This window comes from Bombina bombina, chromosome 2 (assembly GCF_027579735.1).
Source record: "Bombina bombina isolate aBomBom1 chromosome 2, aBomBom1.pri, whole genome shotgun sequence".
Lineage (NCBI taxonomy): Eukaryota > Metazoa > Chordata > Amphibia > Anura > Bombinatoridae > Bombina > Bombina bombina.
The window spans coordinates 1,414,422,460-1,414,440,418 of record NC_069500.1 but is presented as its reverse complement, the minus strand read 5'-3'; the positions used below and the strand labels follow the sequence as shown (position 1 = coordinate 1,414,440,418).

The 17,959-nt window shown below is 39.7% G+C and overlaps 1 protein-coding gene across 1 annotated transcript in view; it reads left to right on the top strand.

Annotated features, from left to right (window-relative positions):
• The window catches only part of FBXO41 (F-box protein 41), a 166,726-nt gene that overhangs the window by 40,659 nt on the left and 108,108 nt on the right, over window positions 1-17,959 (top strand). Inside the window, exon 4 of the mRNA XM_053704361.1 lies at window positions 8,792-9,138. Within this exon, the coding sequence (XP_053560336.1) occupies window positions 8,792-9,138 (347 nt within the window). The remainder of the gene's footprint in view (window positions 1-8,791; window positions 9,139-17,959) is intronic.

Here is a 17,959-nt window from a genome sequence, read left to right as displayed (position 1 = left end):
CCCCATCCGGTGACGTCACTTCCCACTCTCATCACATCTTCCCCCTTTTCAAAGGACAAAGCATACTTTTTTTTCTTTTTGAATATATCAAATAACAAGGTATACAAGAAGCATACAGAAATAGTTTTTTTAGTATACAACAAATAGCAAGTTAAAGAGAATATATATAAACAACATGAAATACAATTTTGACTTGAACATCGGGGTAGACTACCCTAGTCCACAGTGACCATGGGATTATTCTGCCCATACTTCCAGTCACTGTTCTAACTAGTGCTAATCCCGATATCGGGCTGGAAGTTTCACCACCCTTCCACTTGATGTCATTTTACATGAACTGTCCTCTGATACAGAAGAAGGTGATTGAGAGTCTGCTGGACGCAGAGAAGTATCCCTGCTGTGATCTTGCTGAGGGGAAGGCACCCCTCTTGAAACAGGGGATCCCACCGGCAGTGGTACTGAGACATCCAGTCCCAAACTCTCAGGTACTGGCTGAAGATGTCTTCCATTTCGACGTGTGACTGTCCCTCCATCAGTAAGGACTACATAAGACCTTGGTTCTGGAGAGCATCCAATTACCGTGGCAGGCGTCTTCCATTTCTTCTCATCATCCAGTTTAACTCTGACACTTTTCCCCACATTCAGCTCCTGTCGTAGAAGAATCGATAGCCCCTTTTAGCCTCTTCATCCCTCTTAATGACCTTGTCCCGAGGAACAGAGCTAGTTGGCTGGAAGACACCCAAAGAGGGTAAAGTGGTGCGAATTTGATGTCCTAGCATCAGCTGTGCCGGGCTAAAACCTGTGGCTTAAATGGGAGTCACCCTATAGGCCAAGAGAGCTAGGTACGGCTCAGATTGCTTCAAAATGAACTTTGTTGTTTGAACTGCCCTTTCAGCCATTCCATTGGCCTGGGGGTAATGTGGACTTGACGTAGAATGGACAAAATCATATTCACTGCTGAAAGAATTGAACTCCGTGGAAGCAAACTGCATTCCGTTATCACTCACTAACTCCATTGGTATGCCCCACCGGGCGAACAAGCTCTTGAGACTAGTGATAACGGCTTGACTTGTGATCTCATTCAAGGGTGCAATCTCTAAATACCTGGAATAGTAGTCAATCATGACTAGGTACTTTTTCCCGTGCAGTTCGCACAAATCAGCAGCTATTTTCTGCCACGGGCCTGCAGGCAGCGGAGTAGAAATCAAGGGCTCCCTTCTCTGAGTAGGCCGGCGTTCCCGGCAAAAGGCACATTTCGACACATGCTTGCAATGTCGGAACTGATCCCAGGCCACCATACCACCGTAGATGCCCTTTCTCTGCACTTTGTAATGCCCAAGTAGCCATCATGAATCCTGCTTAACATCTCCTGCTGCATGCTAACAGGAATAACAATGTGGTCCTGGAACAGCACCAACCCATCCAGCTCCGTGAGCTGCAACCTTTCTGACTGGTAAGAACTTAAAGACATCCAGGCTGCCCGGCTCTCGGGCCAACCTTCTTTTATGTACTTAATAACTTCTTGAAGGTCAGTATCTAAACATGTCTCCTTTCTTATTTGCTCTAGCTTCCCTGACTAAATGGATTTGGATGCCAGAACTGAATCTACATACACTTTCACATCTGATTCCGTTGAAGATTCTTCAGCAGCAGCCAGCGGGAGCCTGGATAGTGTATCTGCCACTACCAGTTGTTTCACCGGCACATGCACTGCCTGAATGTTGAACCTGAGCAGCCTCATCAGAAGTCTCTGGCATCTTAGGGGTGTTTTGTCAATATCATAGGAGTTGATTATAGGGACTAGCGGTCTATGGTCAGTCTCCAGACTAAATTTCTCTAAACCCACTAGATAACGCTGGAAGCGCTCACAGGCCCAAACTGCAGCCAGGCACTCTTTCTCAATTTGGGCGTATTTCAAATCAGCAGTCATCAGTGTACGGGAACAGTAGGCGATGGGCTGTAGTTTGTTCTCATTCAACTGCAGGGCGGCCCCTAACCCATAACTGCTCGCATCAGCACTAACCACAGTCTTTTTAGAAGGGTCGTAGAACCCCAACATTGGGGCAGACCCCAGCAGGGACTTGACCTGCACAAAAGATTCTTCCTGTGAAGGTCCCCAGACCCAAGAAACATCTTTCTATAGCAACTCTGTTATAGGGTGTAGTATTGTGGATAAATCTGGAAGGAACCTGCCCACATATTTCACAAGGCCCAATATTTGTCTCAGCTCATGTACATCAGAGGGACTTTTCATCTGTTCAATAGCAAGGATTTTATCAGGGTCCAGCTTGATGCCAACCCCATTAATAATATGCCCAAAGTAACATAACTCAGCCTTCCTAAAATGGCATTTCTCCTTATTTAATTTCAGCCCGGACTCTCTAATGGTCTGCAGCACATAGCTCAATCAGTGATCATGTTCTTCCAATGTAGACCCATACACCAAAATGTTGTCCATGACGAATGCCGTGCCCTCGTGGTCCCTTAGGAGCGAACTCATCTTTCTTTGAAAGATTTCAGGAGCAGAGGATATCCCAAAGGGGAGTCTGCAGAAGCAAAACCGACCTACCGGTGTAATGAAGGTAGTCAGTTTGCGGCACTTTGGATCTAGAGGTATCTGTCAGAAGCCGCTGGAAGCATCCAGTGTAGAGAAGATTTTGCCCCAGCCAATTTCGGAGCTATGTCTTCAAGTGTCGGGTGCACAGATCTCTCTTTCTTTACCACCTCATTCAGCCTTTTCAAGTCTACACAGATGCGTACCTTCCCGTTTTTCTACGCAACAGGCACAATGGGGGCACACCAGTCAGTTGCTTCAACAACCTCTTCAATAACTCCCATATTCTTCATACGCAGAAGTTCCTTCTCCACTTGAGGCATGAGTGGGAACGGAATTCTACGAGGAGTGGTAATGCTGTAAGGGACTGCATCACCTTTAAGTGATATTCGGACTGGGTTGCAATTCAGTAGGCCCAATTCACAAAACATGTCTTCTGAAATCTCATTCACTCTGGTGACCAGGCCCAAACCACAGGCTGCTTTTCTGTTCAATAGGTTGTTAGCACACTGACCTCTAATCACATGAACCCACATGGTGAATTTCCCCTGCTTTTACTCGAAGCTGGCAAGAAATTTCCCCGCACAATTGATGCGGCCACCAGGACTATGAACTTTTGTTGTAACTTTCGCCAGCTGAGGCTGTCGAGGCAGTTTTATAAATGCTGCAAGGGACATAACAGTGATGTCTGCTCCTGTGTCAATCTTAAAGGCAACTTTGGCTCCCATTACAGTAAGAGTAACCAGAAAATCTTCATCTGAACCAGACTATTCAACAACAGACCCTACAAAAGACACTTCTTGACCCTCCTGATCACTATCCACCTGCATCTCCTTAATGTATTCAGTTTTACACGCCACTTCAAAATGGCCCATTCGGTTACATTTTCTACATCTTTTGTCTTTAGCAGGGCATACGACACTTTGATCATGGGTATGGTTACACAGCGTGCAGCGAGCATGCTGAGCCCATCTGCTTCTGGGCCAATCTGTTGCCCTTGGTCTACCACTCACACTGTGCCTTTCCCCTTCAGCTCTCCTGAACTGCTGCACTTCATCCACAATACTCTCGGACCTCAGATCAGCACTTTGCTTTTTCACCAGTTCACTCTGGCGGGCCATCCTAATAGCCCCATTCAATGTTAAATCAGCCTCCAACTGTAGCTTCAGTGAGACTTCAGCATCTGCAATTCCTATGACTATTCTGTCTCTGATTTGCTCCTCTTTAGCAACACCAAACTCACAGAATTCAGCTAGTTCACACAGGCTGCGCACAAAAAACTCCACAGATTCTCCCACACGCTAAGCACGTTTGTGAAAACAAGCCCTCTCATGAATCACATTTCGTTTGTTCATAACTATTTCAAAGTCAAATTCTTCCCCTTCTTGGAAAGTAAAGGCATTGAACACTGGCTCCACATCTTTCCCCATAGAGTATAAAAGAGAATTAACTTGTACTTCACCACTCTCCTTGTCCAGCTTGGAAGCAATCCTGAAGCAATGAAACCGCTGACGCCATGTGGGCCAAGCTGCAGGCTGAGAAAAATCAAAAGGCTCAGGTGGGGTAAACTTCGACATCGTCATTAATCAGGAATCAGAAGCGCAGTAAAGTACTTCTGACACCATGTCATGAGATGCAGGACACAGTATAGAAGGTACAACGATATTTTATTGCAGAGCATAGAAGTATACAGCTTGTACAACACATCTATCATGGTAACTGGGACATAGACAATAGCGGCCCTAAACCACGCCCCCATCCGGTGACATCACTTCCCACTCTCATCACAGAGAGTTTAACACAGAAGTTTAATGGGGCATAGAAGGGAGAAAAGGAGGAAAAAACTCTAATATGTAGAGTATTTTATTAATGCACTAATACTTGCATATAACAAATGGCGAGATTACGAGTTGTGCGTTAGGCTTAAAAAGCACCGTTAAGAGGTCCTAACGCTGCTTTTTAACGCCCGCTGGTATTACGAGTCTTGCAGGTACAGGTGTACCGCTCACTTTTTTGGCCAGACTTGGAAATACTGCAAATCCACTTACGTAAATTGCGTATCCTCTTTTTTCAATGGGACTTGCATAGCGCCGGTATTACGAGTCTGCCAAAAAGTGAGCGGTAGACCCTCTCCTGTCAAGACTGGCAACGCATTCTAAAGTCAGTAGTTAAGAGTTTTACACTACAACGCCGTAGCATAAAACTCTTAACTAAAGTGCTAAAAAGTACACTAACACCCATAAACTACCTATTAACCCCTAAACCGAGGCCCTCCCGCATCGCAAACACTAAAAAAATGTTTTAACCCCTTATCTGCCGAACTGGACATCGCCGCCACTATAAAAAATATATTAACCCCTAAACCGCCACACTCCCGCCTTGCAAACATTAAATATTATTAACCCCTAATCTGCCATCCCTAACATCACCAACACCTACCTACATTTATTAACCCCTAATCTGCCGCCCCCAACGTCGCCACCACTATACTAAAGTTATTAACCCCTAAATCTAAGTCTAACCCTAGCCCTAACCCCTCCTAACTTAAATATAATTAAAAGAAATCTAAATAAAAATTCCTATCATTTACTAAATAATTCCTATTTAAAACTAAATACTTACCTGTAAAATAAACCCTAAGCTAGCTACAATATAACTAATAGTTACATTGTAGCTATCTTAGGGTTTATTTTTATTTTACAGGCAAGTTTGTATTTATTTTAACTAGGTAGAATAGTTATTAAATAATTATTAACTATTTAATAACTACCTAGCTAAAATAAATACAAAAGTACCTGTAAAATAAAACCTAACCTAAGTTACAATAACACCTAACACTATAATATAATTAAGCCCCCCCAAAATAAAAAAAGCCCTACCCTACACTAAATTACAAATAGCCCTTAAAAGGGCCTTTTGCGGGGCATTGCCCTAAAGTAATCAGCTCTTTTACCTGTAAAAAATTACAAATCCCCCCCAACATTAAAACCCACCACCCACACAACCAACCCTACTCTAAAACCTACCCAATACCCCCTTAAAAAAACCTAACACTAACCCCTTGAAGATCACCTTACCGGGAGAAGTCTTCATCCAACTGGGCCGAAGTCCTCAACGAAGCCGGGAGAAGTTTTCATCCAAGCCGGGCGAAGTGGTCCTCCAGACGGGCAGAAGTCTTCATCCAGACGGCATCTTTTATCTTCATCCATCCGGCGCGGAGCGGGTCCATCTTCAAGACAACCGACGCAGAGCATCCTCTTCATCCGACGGCTAACACTGAATGAAGGTTCCTTTAAATGACGTCATCCAAGATGGCGTCCCTTCAATTCCGATTTGCTGATAGAATTCTATCAGCCAATCGGAATTAAGGTAGAAAAAAATCCTATTGGCTGATGCAATCAGCCAATAGGATTGAAGTTCAATCCTATTGGCTGATCCAATCAGCCAATAGGATTGAGCTGGCATTCTATTGGCTGTTCCAATCAGCCAATAGAATGCCAGCTCAATCCTATTGGTTGATTGCATCAGCCAATAGGATTTTTCTACCTTAATTCCGATTGGCTGATAGAATTCTAAGAGTAGAAGTAAGAGTAAAAAAACAAAAAACACTAAACCACATTCATTAAATTATCATTTTCACTAACAGAAACCCTTTAAGTAAAATCTAAGGTTGCAGAACTTACTTCAATAAAATGTGGCTAAAACACTGCAAGTCTGCATCTCTTTCTGCTCTGTAAGAAAGTGACAGTGGAACATTCCACTGCACTTGGAGGGGAAGTACTGGACTCCCTTTTTTATTGAATCAAAGCTTACAGCTGAATAGGGCAGCAACAAAATAAATGAAAGTGTTTTTTTCCGTTTTTGTTTTCTTTTATATCATTTAACATCCAGCCCCAACCCTAAGTTCCACTTACTAATGCCTCTCACTGGATTGGGTCAGCACAAATAGGACTGCCTCAAATAAGCACTTATGTGCCATGCAATGATCTTAACCACTTTCATCCATTAGGTGGTGCAGCATGTTGTGTAATGGTGGGCAGACCTGCTTGTGCCTCTCCATTGCACAACATGTAGCTGTGAAAAAATTGCAATTTTTTTTAAAGCTAATAAAATATATATATATTTTTGCCCATATGAGAGGTGAAGCCCTGCCTCACCTGCCTCTAGTGACTGCACATGACTTCTCTCCAGTGGTTTAGTTGTACACACACATAATGCTCTCCAGTGGTTTAGTTGTACACACACATTATACTCTCCAGTGGTTTAGTTGTACACACACATAATGCTCTCCAGTGGTTTAGTTGTACACACACATAATGCTCTCCAGTGGTTTAGTTGTACATACACATTATACTCTCCAGTGGTTTAGTTGTACACACACATAATGCTCTCCAGTGGTTTAGTTGTACACACACATAATACTCTCCAGTGGTTTAGTTGTACACACACATAATACACTCCAGTGGTTTATTTGTACACACACATAATACTCTTCAGTGGTTTAGTTGTACACACACATAATACTCTCCAGTGGTTTAGTTGTACATCCACATTATACTCTCCAGTGGTTTAGTTGTACACACATATAATACTCTCCAGGGGTTTAGTTGTACATACACATTATACTCTCCAGTGGTTTAGTTGTACATACACATTGTACTCTCCAGTGGTTTAGTTGTACACACACATAATACACTCCAGTGGTTTAGTTGTACACACACATAATACTCTCCAGTGGTTTAGTTGTACACACACATAATACACTCCAGTGGTTTAGTTGTACACACACATAATACTCTCCAGTGGTTTAGTTGTACACACACATAATACACTCCAGTGGTTTAGTTGTACACACACATAATGTTCTCCAGTGGTTTAGTTGTACATACACACTATACTCTCCAGTGGTTTAGTTGTGCATACACATTATACTCTCCAGTGGTTTAGTTGTACACACACATAATACACTTCAGTGGTTTAGTTGTACACACACATTATACTCTCCAGTGGTTTAGTTGTACATACACATTATACTCTCCAGTGGTTTAGTTGCACACACACATAATACTCTCCAGTGGTTTAGTTGTACACACACATAATACACTCCAGTGGTTTATTTGTACACACACATAATGTTCTCCAGTGGTTTAGTTGTACATACACACTATACTCTCCAGTGGTTTAGTTGTGCATACACATTATACTCTCCAGTGGTTTAGTTGTACACACACATAATACACTTCAGTGGTTTAGTTGTACACACACATTATACTCTCCAGTGGTTTAGTTGTACATACATAATACACTCCAGTGGTTTAGTTGTACACACACATAATACTCTCCGGTGGTTTAGTTGTACACACATATAATGCTCTCCAGTGGTTTAGTTTTACACACACACATAATACTCTCCAGTGGTTTAGTTATACACACACATAATGCTCTCCAGTGGTTTAGTTGTACACACACATAATACTCTCCAGTGGTTTAGATGTACACACGCATAATACTCTCCAGTGCTTTGTTACACTTTATGGTTTAGTTGTACACACACATAATACTCTCCAGTGGTTTAGATGTACACACGCATAATACTCTCCAGTGCTTTGTTACACTTTATGGTTTAGTTGCACACACATAATACTCTCCAGTACTTTGTTACACTTTATGGTTTAGTTGTACACACACATAATACTCTCCAGTGCTTTTTTACACTTTATGGTTTAGTTGTACACACACATAATACTCTCCAGTGCTTTGTTACACTTTATAATTTAGTTGTATACACACATAATACTCTCCAGTGCTTTTTTACACTTTATGGTTTAGTTGTACACACACATAATACTCTCTAGTGCTTTGTTACACTTTATGGTTTAGTTGTACACACACATAATACTCTCCAGTGCTTTGTTACACTTTATGGTTTAGTTGTATACACACATAATACCCTCCAGGGGTTTGTTACACTTTATGATTTGGTTGTACACACACATATACTCTCCTGTGGTTTGGTTGTACACACACATATACTCTCCAGTGGTTTGGTTGTACACACACATTATACTTTCCAGTGGTTTGGTTGTACACACACATAATACTCTCCAGTGGTTTGGTTGTACACACACATTATACTTTCCAGTGGTTTGTTAGGCTTCACTGTTTATACATTGTATTTTTTTGCTGTCCTGTTGCCACAAGAGTTATGAATAATACTCTCCTTTTGCTTCTTTTCAGGGCCCCTGGCAGAGTGAAGACCATGTCCCAGAGCTCGGGATGTTATGATAGCGATGGGGGGGAACAAATGGGTGTAGATGAGGACATGGAAGGTCATCACTACACAGGGAACAACCAAGATAACAGCTTTGAGAGGAATAACAATAATAGAAGCTCTGGATTACGCAGGCAAGCTATACAGAACTGGCATCGCCGGCCGTACAGAAACAGCACCGAGGGGGAGGAAGGAGACATCTCTGATGTGGGATCCAGGACTACAGAATCAGAAGCTGAAGTCTGGGAACAAGACAGCATCGGATCTGCAGAGCTGAACTCAAACCGATCATTAGGCAGCTGCCGAAACAAAGGTAAGTCAGATTACATGTGAGCATTAGAGGCAATCAGAAACACTACAATATAGAAAACTGTGTGATGCTCTTATGTTAAATATAAGAACTTCAGGGACTGTAGGACATTTAAATAAGGAAGTGGAATAACTATAAGTTAGGTCCAGTATGTAGTAAACTGTGTTCTTGTGAAGCAGGCTGCTCCTCTTAATACTGTGGGTCCTCTTAACACTGCTGCTCCTCTTAGTACTGCTGCTCCTTTTAATACTGCTGCTCCTCTTAATACTGCGGGTCCTCTTAATACTGCTGCTCCTCTTAGTACTGCTGCTCCTTTTAATAATGCTGCTCCTCTTAATACTGCGGGTCCTCTTAATACTGCTGCTCCTCTTAGTACTGCTGCTCCTTTTAATACTGCTGCTCCTCTTAATACTGCTGGTCCTCTTAATATTGCTGCTCCTCTTATTACTGCTGCTCCTCTTAATACTGCTGCTAGTTTTAATACTGCTGCTCCTTTTAATACTGCTGCTCCTCTTAATACTGCTGCTAGTTTTAATACTGCTGCTCCTTTTAATACTGCTGGTCCTCTTAATACTGCTGCTCCTTTTAATACTGCTGCTCCTCTTAATACTGCTGTTCTTTTTAATATTGCTGCTCCTCTTAATATTACTGCTCCTCTTATTACTGCTGCTAGTTTTAATACTGCTGCTCCTCTTAATACTGCTGTTAGTTTTAATACTGCTGCTCCTCTTAATACTGCTGCTCCTTTTAATACTGCTGCTCCTCTTAATACTGCTGGTCCTCTTAATATTGCTGCTCCTCTTAATATTGATGCTCCTCTTAATACTGCTGCTCCTCTCAATATTGCTGCTCCTCTTAATACTTCTGCTCCTCTTAATACTGCTGCTTCTTTTAATACTGCTGCTCCTCTTAAAATTGCTGCTCCTGTTAATACTGCTGCTCCTCTTAATACTGCTGGCCATTTTAATACTGCTGTTCCTCTTAATACTGCTGCTAGTTTTTATACTGCTATACTGCTGGTCCTATTATTGCTGCTGGTCCTCTTAATACTGCTGCTAGTTTTAATACTGCTGCTCCTCTTAATACTGTTGCTTCTTTTAATACTGCTGGTCCTATTAATACTGCTGCTCCTCTTAATACTGCTGCTTCTTTTGATACTGCTGCTCCTCTTATTAATACTGCTAGTTTTAATACTGCAGCTCATTTTAATACTGCTCCTCCTCTTAATATTGCTGCTCCTTTTAATACTGCTGTTCCTCTTAATACTGCTGGTCCTATTAATACTGCTACTCCTCTTAATACTGCTGGTCCTATTAATACTGCTGGTCCTCTTAATACTGCTGCTCCTTTTAATACTGCTGCTCCTCTTAATACTGCTGTTCTTTTTAATATTGCTGCTCCTCTTAATATTACTGCTCCTCGTATTACTGCTGCTAGTTTTAATACTGCTGCTCCTCTTAATACTGCTGTTAGTTTTTTTTCTAAATTTGGAAAGTAAAGAGAATTTTTGGAGAGGACTAAAAACCCCCAAACTAGAGAGAGTGAACTTGGTAGAATTAAATAAGCCTATCTCCCTGCAAGAAGTCTTGGCTGCCATTAAGAAAGCACCAGCTAATAAAGCTGCTGGACCAGATCAGATCCCGGCAGAACTTTATAAATGTCTTAAAGATGAAATTGCTCCAACGTTGGTAAAATTATTCAATAATTATTACATAGATGGTATACCATGTTCTAAATATTTCTCAGCATCTCTAATAGCTCTAATTTTAAAAAAAGGAAAAGATAAAGAAGAAATAGGCTCTTATAGACCGATATCGCTCTTAAACAACGATTATAAATTACTGACAAGTATTATAGCAAGCAGGTTTAAACTAGCTATTGACCCACTTATTCATAGGGACCAAGTGGGGTTTATGCCGGGTAGAAACTCGTCACGCAACATTAGGAAAATCCAATTAATTTTGAACCATTATCATAATATATCATTGAAAAAAAATGGAGACAGAATAGAGGATGCAGCAATAATAACCTTAGATGCAGAGAAGGCCTTCGACTCCATTACTTGGGATCATCTGCACACTACTCTTAACAGGTTTGGAGTCGAGGGCCCGCTCGCAAAATTTGTGGAGACAATCTATCATTTCCCCAATGCTGCTATCATAATTAATGATAGGATCACGGAAAACTTCCAATTATCCCGAGGTACAAGACAGGGTTGCCCTTTGTCGCCATACCTATTTAATCTAGCACTAGAACCATTGGCCATTCGTCTTAGAGAGGAGATTGAAGGTATTAGACTCAATACAACTCAGATTACAACACTATTATATGCAGATGACTTGCTTATATTTCTATCCAACTCTCAAGTAACCATCCCTAGGCTTCTACTAATTCTGTGTGAATTTAGTGCCTTTTCAGGCTATAAAGTAAACACGATGAAATCAGAGATCTACTGGTTAAGGAAACAAGCAAGGTCTTACCTTTGCTCACAGTTTAAAGATGCTGGTGAAGCATTTACCTACTTGGGAATTAAATTATCCAAAGACAGCAACGATTGGTACAATCTTAACTATGCCCCGCTGTTTGCTAAAATTTATAAAGATCTCCAAAATTGGGCGAAATTTAAATTATCGTTATCAGGTAAAATAAATTTGATAAAGATGATTATTTTTCCAAAACTGATGTACCTGATGCAAAATATTCCGTTGTTCATAAAACGTCAGGACTTAGCTTTATTTAAAAAAACATGTCTCCAGTTTTTCTGGGGAGACAAACGTAGAGCCGTTGCCTTCAAGACAATAACTCTTGCTAGAGTGGATGGAGGAATGGCACTACCAGACTTAGAGATTTATAACTTAACAACGATAGCAAAAATAGCTCTTGACTGGCTAACGGAGGCAGAGTACTATGTAACACAGGAGCTCGAAAAATACCTTGTATATCCTTATGAGCTTACGGCTCTTCTTCACTGCCCAACTACTGATGTCCCGCGTAAGGTTAGGCAAGTCCCTAGCATATATAATGTTATAAAGGCTTGGCAAAAAATACTCGGGAAAATAAACGTCAATAGTAATTTTTCTGATTATTTATATATAACGGGCAACCCTGCCTTTACTCCGGCAATTGATTCCAAAATTTTCAGAGTTTGGGCGTCGAAAGGGCTAAAGTATATATCTCAAATTATAGATCACAACTTAGGGAGATGTAGGACATTTTCTGACCTTCAAAATGAGTTTGGACTCAGAAATAAAGAATTTTATGCCTTTTTACAGGTACGCCATTATATACAGACTTCGTTGGCAGCCAATGATAAGGAGGACTGGGGTATAGTGGAACCAGTAATCAAACTATTTAGGGCGGGGAAATATTCCATTTCCTTTTTTTATAGGATAGTTCTAAGGTTTATGGGCCAGAGTCACCTGCAGAAGATTGCACAGGCCTGGCAAGTTACAGCAGAGATGGTACAGAAAAGTATACAACTAGCTGATACTGCAATTTGCTCGTCATCATGGAGAGAGTCACACTTTAAATTAATAAATAGATCCTACATCACCCCTAAGATACATGCTTACTGGGATGAGACAGGGGCATGTTGCCATAAATGTAAAACTAGAAAGGCAGACTTACGTCACTGCTTCTGGAATTGTTATAAAATAAAGAAATTCTGGTTTAAGGTAAACTATTGGCTTAATGTAGTAAATTTGAATCAAGATAGAATAACAGAGAATCAGGTCTTCTTTTTAGCAGACAACCACAATGAGAATCAACGCCGAAATAATCGACAGATGAATGCGGTAATAATATTGGGCAGACTATTAATTTTGAAATATTGGAAATCTAGAAAGGTGCCCAACTTGTTGGAACTTAAACAGAAAATATTAAATTTAATAATTATGGAACAGATGGATACTTCTACTAACTCAGAATCCCAAATTAAGCACTTCTTCCATAAATGGAAGAATATTATTCTAGCATTTCCTTTAGAAACTCAAAAACAACTTATTGCCCCTTTTAAGGGCACAGTATATTTAGAACTTGCCATTATGGACAATGTATTCCCAGAGATATAGAGGCTGGAGACGGTCCCAAGAAATTTTTTTTTTTTTTTTTTTTTTTTTTTTCTCTCTCTGTTCTTCCCCCTTTTTTCTTTTTTTTTTCTTTCCCTCTTTTCCTTAGTTTGTAATTTAAAAAAAAAACAGCAGCAATTTATATAAGGCATTGAGTGTGAGAAACTTAACTGTCTATGCTAATCTAGTGATATATTTCTTTCTGTATTTGTTTCGTATCTATGCTTATTTGTATGTTCTAGTGAGGTAGCATCCTGCGTGATGCGGCAAGTTGTTAAACTGTGTAATAGTACAGGCTGCTGGCCATAAATAAAATTTAAAAAAAAAAAAAAAAAAAAAATACTGCTGTTAGTTTTAATACTGCTGCTCCTCTTAATACTCCTGCTCCTTTTAATACTGCTGGTCCTCTTAATACTGCTGGTCCTCTTAATATTGCTGCTCCTCTTAATATTGATGCTCCTCTTAATACTGCTGCTCCTCTCAATATTGCTGCCCCTCTTAATACTTCTGCTCCTCTTAATACTGCTGCTTCTTTTAATACTGCTGCTCCTCTTAAAATTGCTGCTCCTGTTAATACTGCTGCTCCTCTTAATACTGCTGGCCATTTTAATACTGCTGTTCCTCTTAATACTGCTGCTCCTCTTTATACTGCTGCTAGTTTTTATACTGCTATACTGCTGGTCCTATTATTACTGCTGGTCCTCTTAATACTGCTGCTAGTTTTAATACTGCTGCTCCTCTTAATACTGTTGCTTCTTTTAATACTGCTGGTCCTATTAATACTGCTGCTCCTCTTAATACTGCTGCTTCTTTTGATACTGCTGCTCCTCTTATTAATACTGCTAGTTTTAATACTGCAGCTCATATTAATACTGCTCCTCCTCTTAATATTGCTGCTCCTTTTAATACTACTGTTCCTCTTAATACTGCTGATCTTCTTAATACTGCTGCTCCTATTAATACTGCTGCTCTTAATATTGATGCTCCTCTTAATATTGCTGCTCCTCAATACTGCTGCTCCTCTTAATACTGCTGCTCCTCTTAATACTGCTGCTCCTCTCAATATTGCTGCTCCTTTTAATACTGCTGCTCCTCTTAATATTGCTGCTCCTCTTAATACTGCTGCTTCTTTTAATACTGCTGCTCCTCTTAAAATTGATGCTCCTGTTAATACTGCTGCTCCTCTTAATACTGCTGGCCATTTTAATACTGCTGTTCCTCTTAATACTGCTGCTCCTCTTGATACTGCTGCTAGTTTTTATACTGCTATACTGCTGCTCCTATTATTACTGCTGGTCCTCTTAATACTGCTGCTAGTTTTAATACTGCTGCTCCTCTTAATACTGCTGCTCCTTTTAATACTGCTGCTCCTCTTAATACTGTTGCTTCTTTTAATACTGCTGGTCCTATTAATACTGGTGCTCCTCTTAATACTGCTGCTTCTTTTGATACTGCTGCTCCTCTTATTACTACTGCTAGTTTTAATACTGCAGCTCAATTTAATACTGCTGTTCCTATTAATATTGATGCTCCTCTTAATACTGCTGCTAGTTTTAATACTGCTGCTCCTCTTAATATCGCTGCTCCTTTTAATACTGCTGTTCCTCTTAATACTGCTGCTTCTTTTAATACTGCTGGTCCTATTAATACTGCTACTCCTCTTAATACTGCTGGTCCTATTAATACTGCTGGTCCTCTTAATACTGCTGCTTCTTTTAATACTGCTGCTCCTCTTATTACTGCTGCTAGTTTTTATACTGCTATACTGCTGGTCCTATTAATATTGCTGCTCCTCTTAATACTGCTGCTATGGTCCTATTGATACTGCTGGTCCTCTTAATACTTGCTGCTTCTTTAAATACTGCTGGTCCTATTAATACTGCTGGTCCTCTTAATGCTGCTGGTCCTCTTAATGCTGCTGCTCCTCTTAATACTGCTGCTCCTTTTTTTAATTCTTTATTTATATATCCAACAGCAAACATAATTATATACGTTTACACCTATTATGCACCACGCAGGGTCAGGTGTAAAAGAAAGAACATAAGGAGATAACATAAGATTTAAATAAAAAGATCTCTCCTTAAATACAGCATTTTGTAGAAAAAACAAAAGAAAAACGAGAGTTAACAATATATTCTCCTGTCATTCATTTGCATATGCTGTTGGAAATTTTTCACATACAATAAACGGTGGATCCATTCAAACTATCAATCAGACAGAGGAAAAAAAAAACAAGAACAAAGAAAAAAAAACGAAAGAAAGAAAAGAGAGAGAAAGAAAAAAAAAAAAAAAAAAAAAAAAAAAATAATAAAAAGAAAATATGTTTTTCCTTTCTTATCTTATCCTATCCCCCCTCCTCCGCCTCCGAGCATTATTACATGTAACCATCAGGCTTAATATTTATTGTCTTGTCTCTACCTTAACTCCCTTCTTCCTTCCTTTACTTCTTTCCTTCTCTTGTCTCGGTCCTTTCCCGTGCTATTTCCCTTGATCTTATTTTCTTTCGCTGTCCTTCTCCCCCTCCCACTCCCTTTCTCTCCCCCTCCCTTTCTCTCCGAAGTATTCCTTAAGTCTTCTCTCATGTAGTAATCTCCCCATAACCAGATACCCATAATGGGGGAAACAGTCCTAATATAACCAATTCCAAAAAAGCTATCGTATTTAAAAAAGGCTGTAAAATACGCCTCTGAACCTGAAGCGGATAAGATGTAATTAACGGAAGCCAATCCATAAGAAAAACTCCTATTCTGCTGTCCGTCAGAGATTTAGTATGGAAAGATTCAAATAGGATTTGAAACTGAATTTCTTTAAGGAACTCTGAGACCCTGGGGGCTGTATGGTCTTTCCAGCCCTTGACAATTAACTGTCTTGCAGTAAAGATAATAGTATTTAATATTTTTATCACACGTTTAGGGCGTAAATCAGTATTAGTTAAAAAAAATATCTCCTCCGCAGCCAACGGAATCATATCTTTATAGTGTTTACTATACCAATATCTTATCTTTTGCCAAAATTGTTGAATCTTAGGACAAGACCAGAATATATGAAAAATATCAGCCCTATCCAAAGAACAACGTGAACAAGCATACTTTTGGGTGGGAAAGAATCTAGCCATCTTATTGGGAGAAAGATAGTAATTATTAACTAGTTTTAAATGTGTTTCTCTCCATGATATAGAAATTTGTAATTTTACTGACTCTAAGAAGCTTCGCTCTATCCTATTCTCCTCCAATTGTGGAAAGTATCTCTTCCAGTAATTGTATAGTTTATCCATATTGAGTTCTCCCTGTTTAGCCAAGAGAATATCATAAATTAAAGATATTGTGGAACGACCCAAGGAAAATTGACGAATTATATTCTTAATATCCTTCCAATCCACAAACACCTCTGTATTCCACTTTTGCGAGAATATATAATGACGTAACTGGAAATACGCAAATAAATTTGAATGGGGTAAATTAAACTTATGGAATAATAATTCTGAAGAAAATAGCTGATTAGAATCAAATAACTGGTAGACATATATCAGTCCTGCCTCCGCCCACAATCTAAACACTCTCTGCTTTAAACCCGAAATAAATTCGGGATTACCTATTATCGGAAGAAATTCAGAAAATAATGGAGAAATTTTTAATACTCGGCACATTTTATGCCAGGCTATAATAACATTTTTGAAAGAGATCAATTTATTGAGATTCGAGGGCAATTTTTTTACCGGGCAGTGGAGAATAGCTTTTAGAGAGAAGGGAGTAATCATAAATGTTTCCATATCTACCGAGACAAATTTATCTATCTCTGTAATCCAATCAAAGGCCAATTTGACTAGACAGGACCAATTATATAACCTGAAATCTGGCAATGCCAGCCCTGCCTGAGGACGTTTCTGCATTAACCTGTTCAGACTAATCCTAGGCTTTTTATTGCCCCATATAAATTTAGATTGCCAGGACTGTACATCACTAATATCTTTATTAGTCATTAGTAATGGGAGATTCTGAAGAAGATATAAAACTCGAGGGAACATAATAGTTTTAATCAAATTGACTCTTGCAGATAATGAAATTGGTAGAGAGGACCAATTTTCTAGATCATTTTTAATTTTCGACAAGACTGGTGGGAAATTTAATTTGTACCAATTTGCTGGATTCCTATGAAGGATGATACCTAAATACCGAAAAGACTCAACTACTTTAAAAGGATGATCTCCCCAATTGAGACTGTTCTTATATATCCATAGGAGTTCGCTCTTATCAAAATTAATTTTATATCCTGAAAAGGAGGAGAAAGCCTTAAATAATTGTAACACTATAGGAATATAGTGTTGAGCCTTATCCAGAAATATTAACAGATCATCGGCATACAAGAGCGTTTTTAATCTAGTAGGGCCCAGTGGGATTCCTGGCAACCGATCCCGTAATAGAGTAGCAAATGGTTCCAACGCCAAGTTAAAGAGCAAGGGGGACAGAGGGCACCCTTGCCTAGTTCCTCTTTTGAGTGATATATACGGAGAAGAGTGACCATTGATGCAGAGAAAGGAAATCGGATTTTTATATAGATTTTTAATAAATTCTAAAAACTGATTCTTAAATCCAAAATGCTCTAAAGCCGTAAACAAGTAATTCCAATTCACTGCATCAAAGGCTTTCTCGGCATCTACTGTCAGAATAGCTGCTTCCCTGATCTTCTTAAATTCTTCATTTTTAGGATCTAAGTTCCAGGCATAGTCAAGAAATGTAGAAACTTTACGGATATTCTTA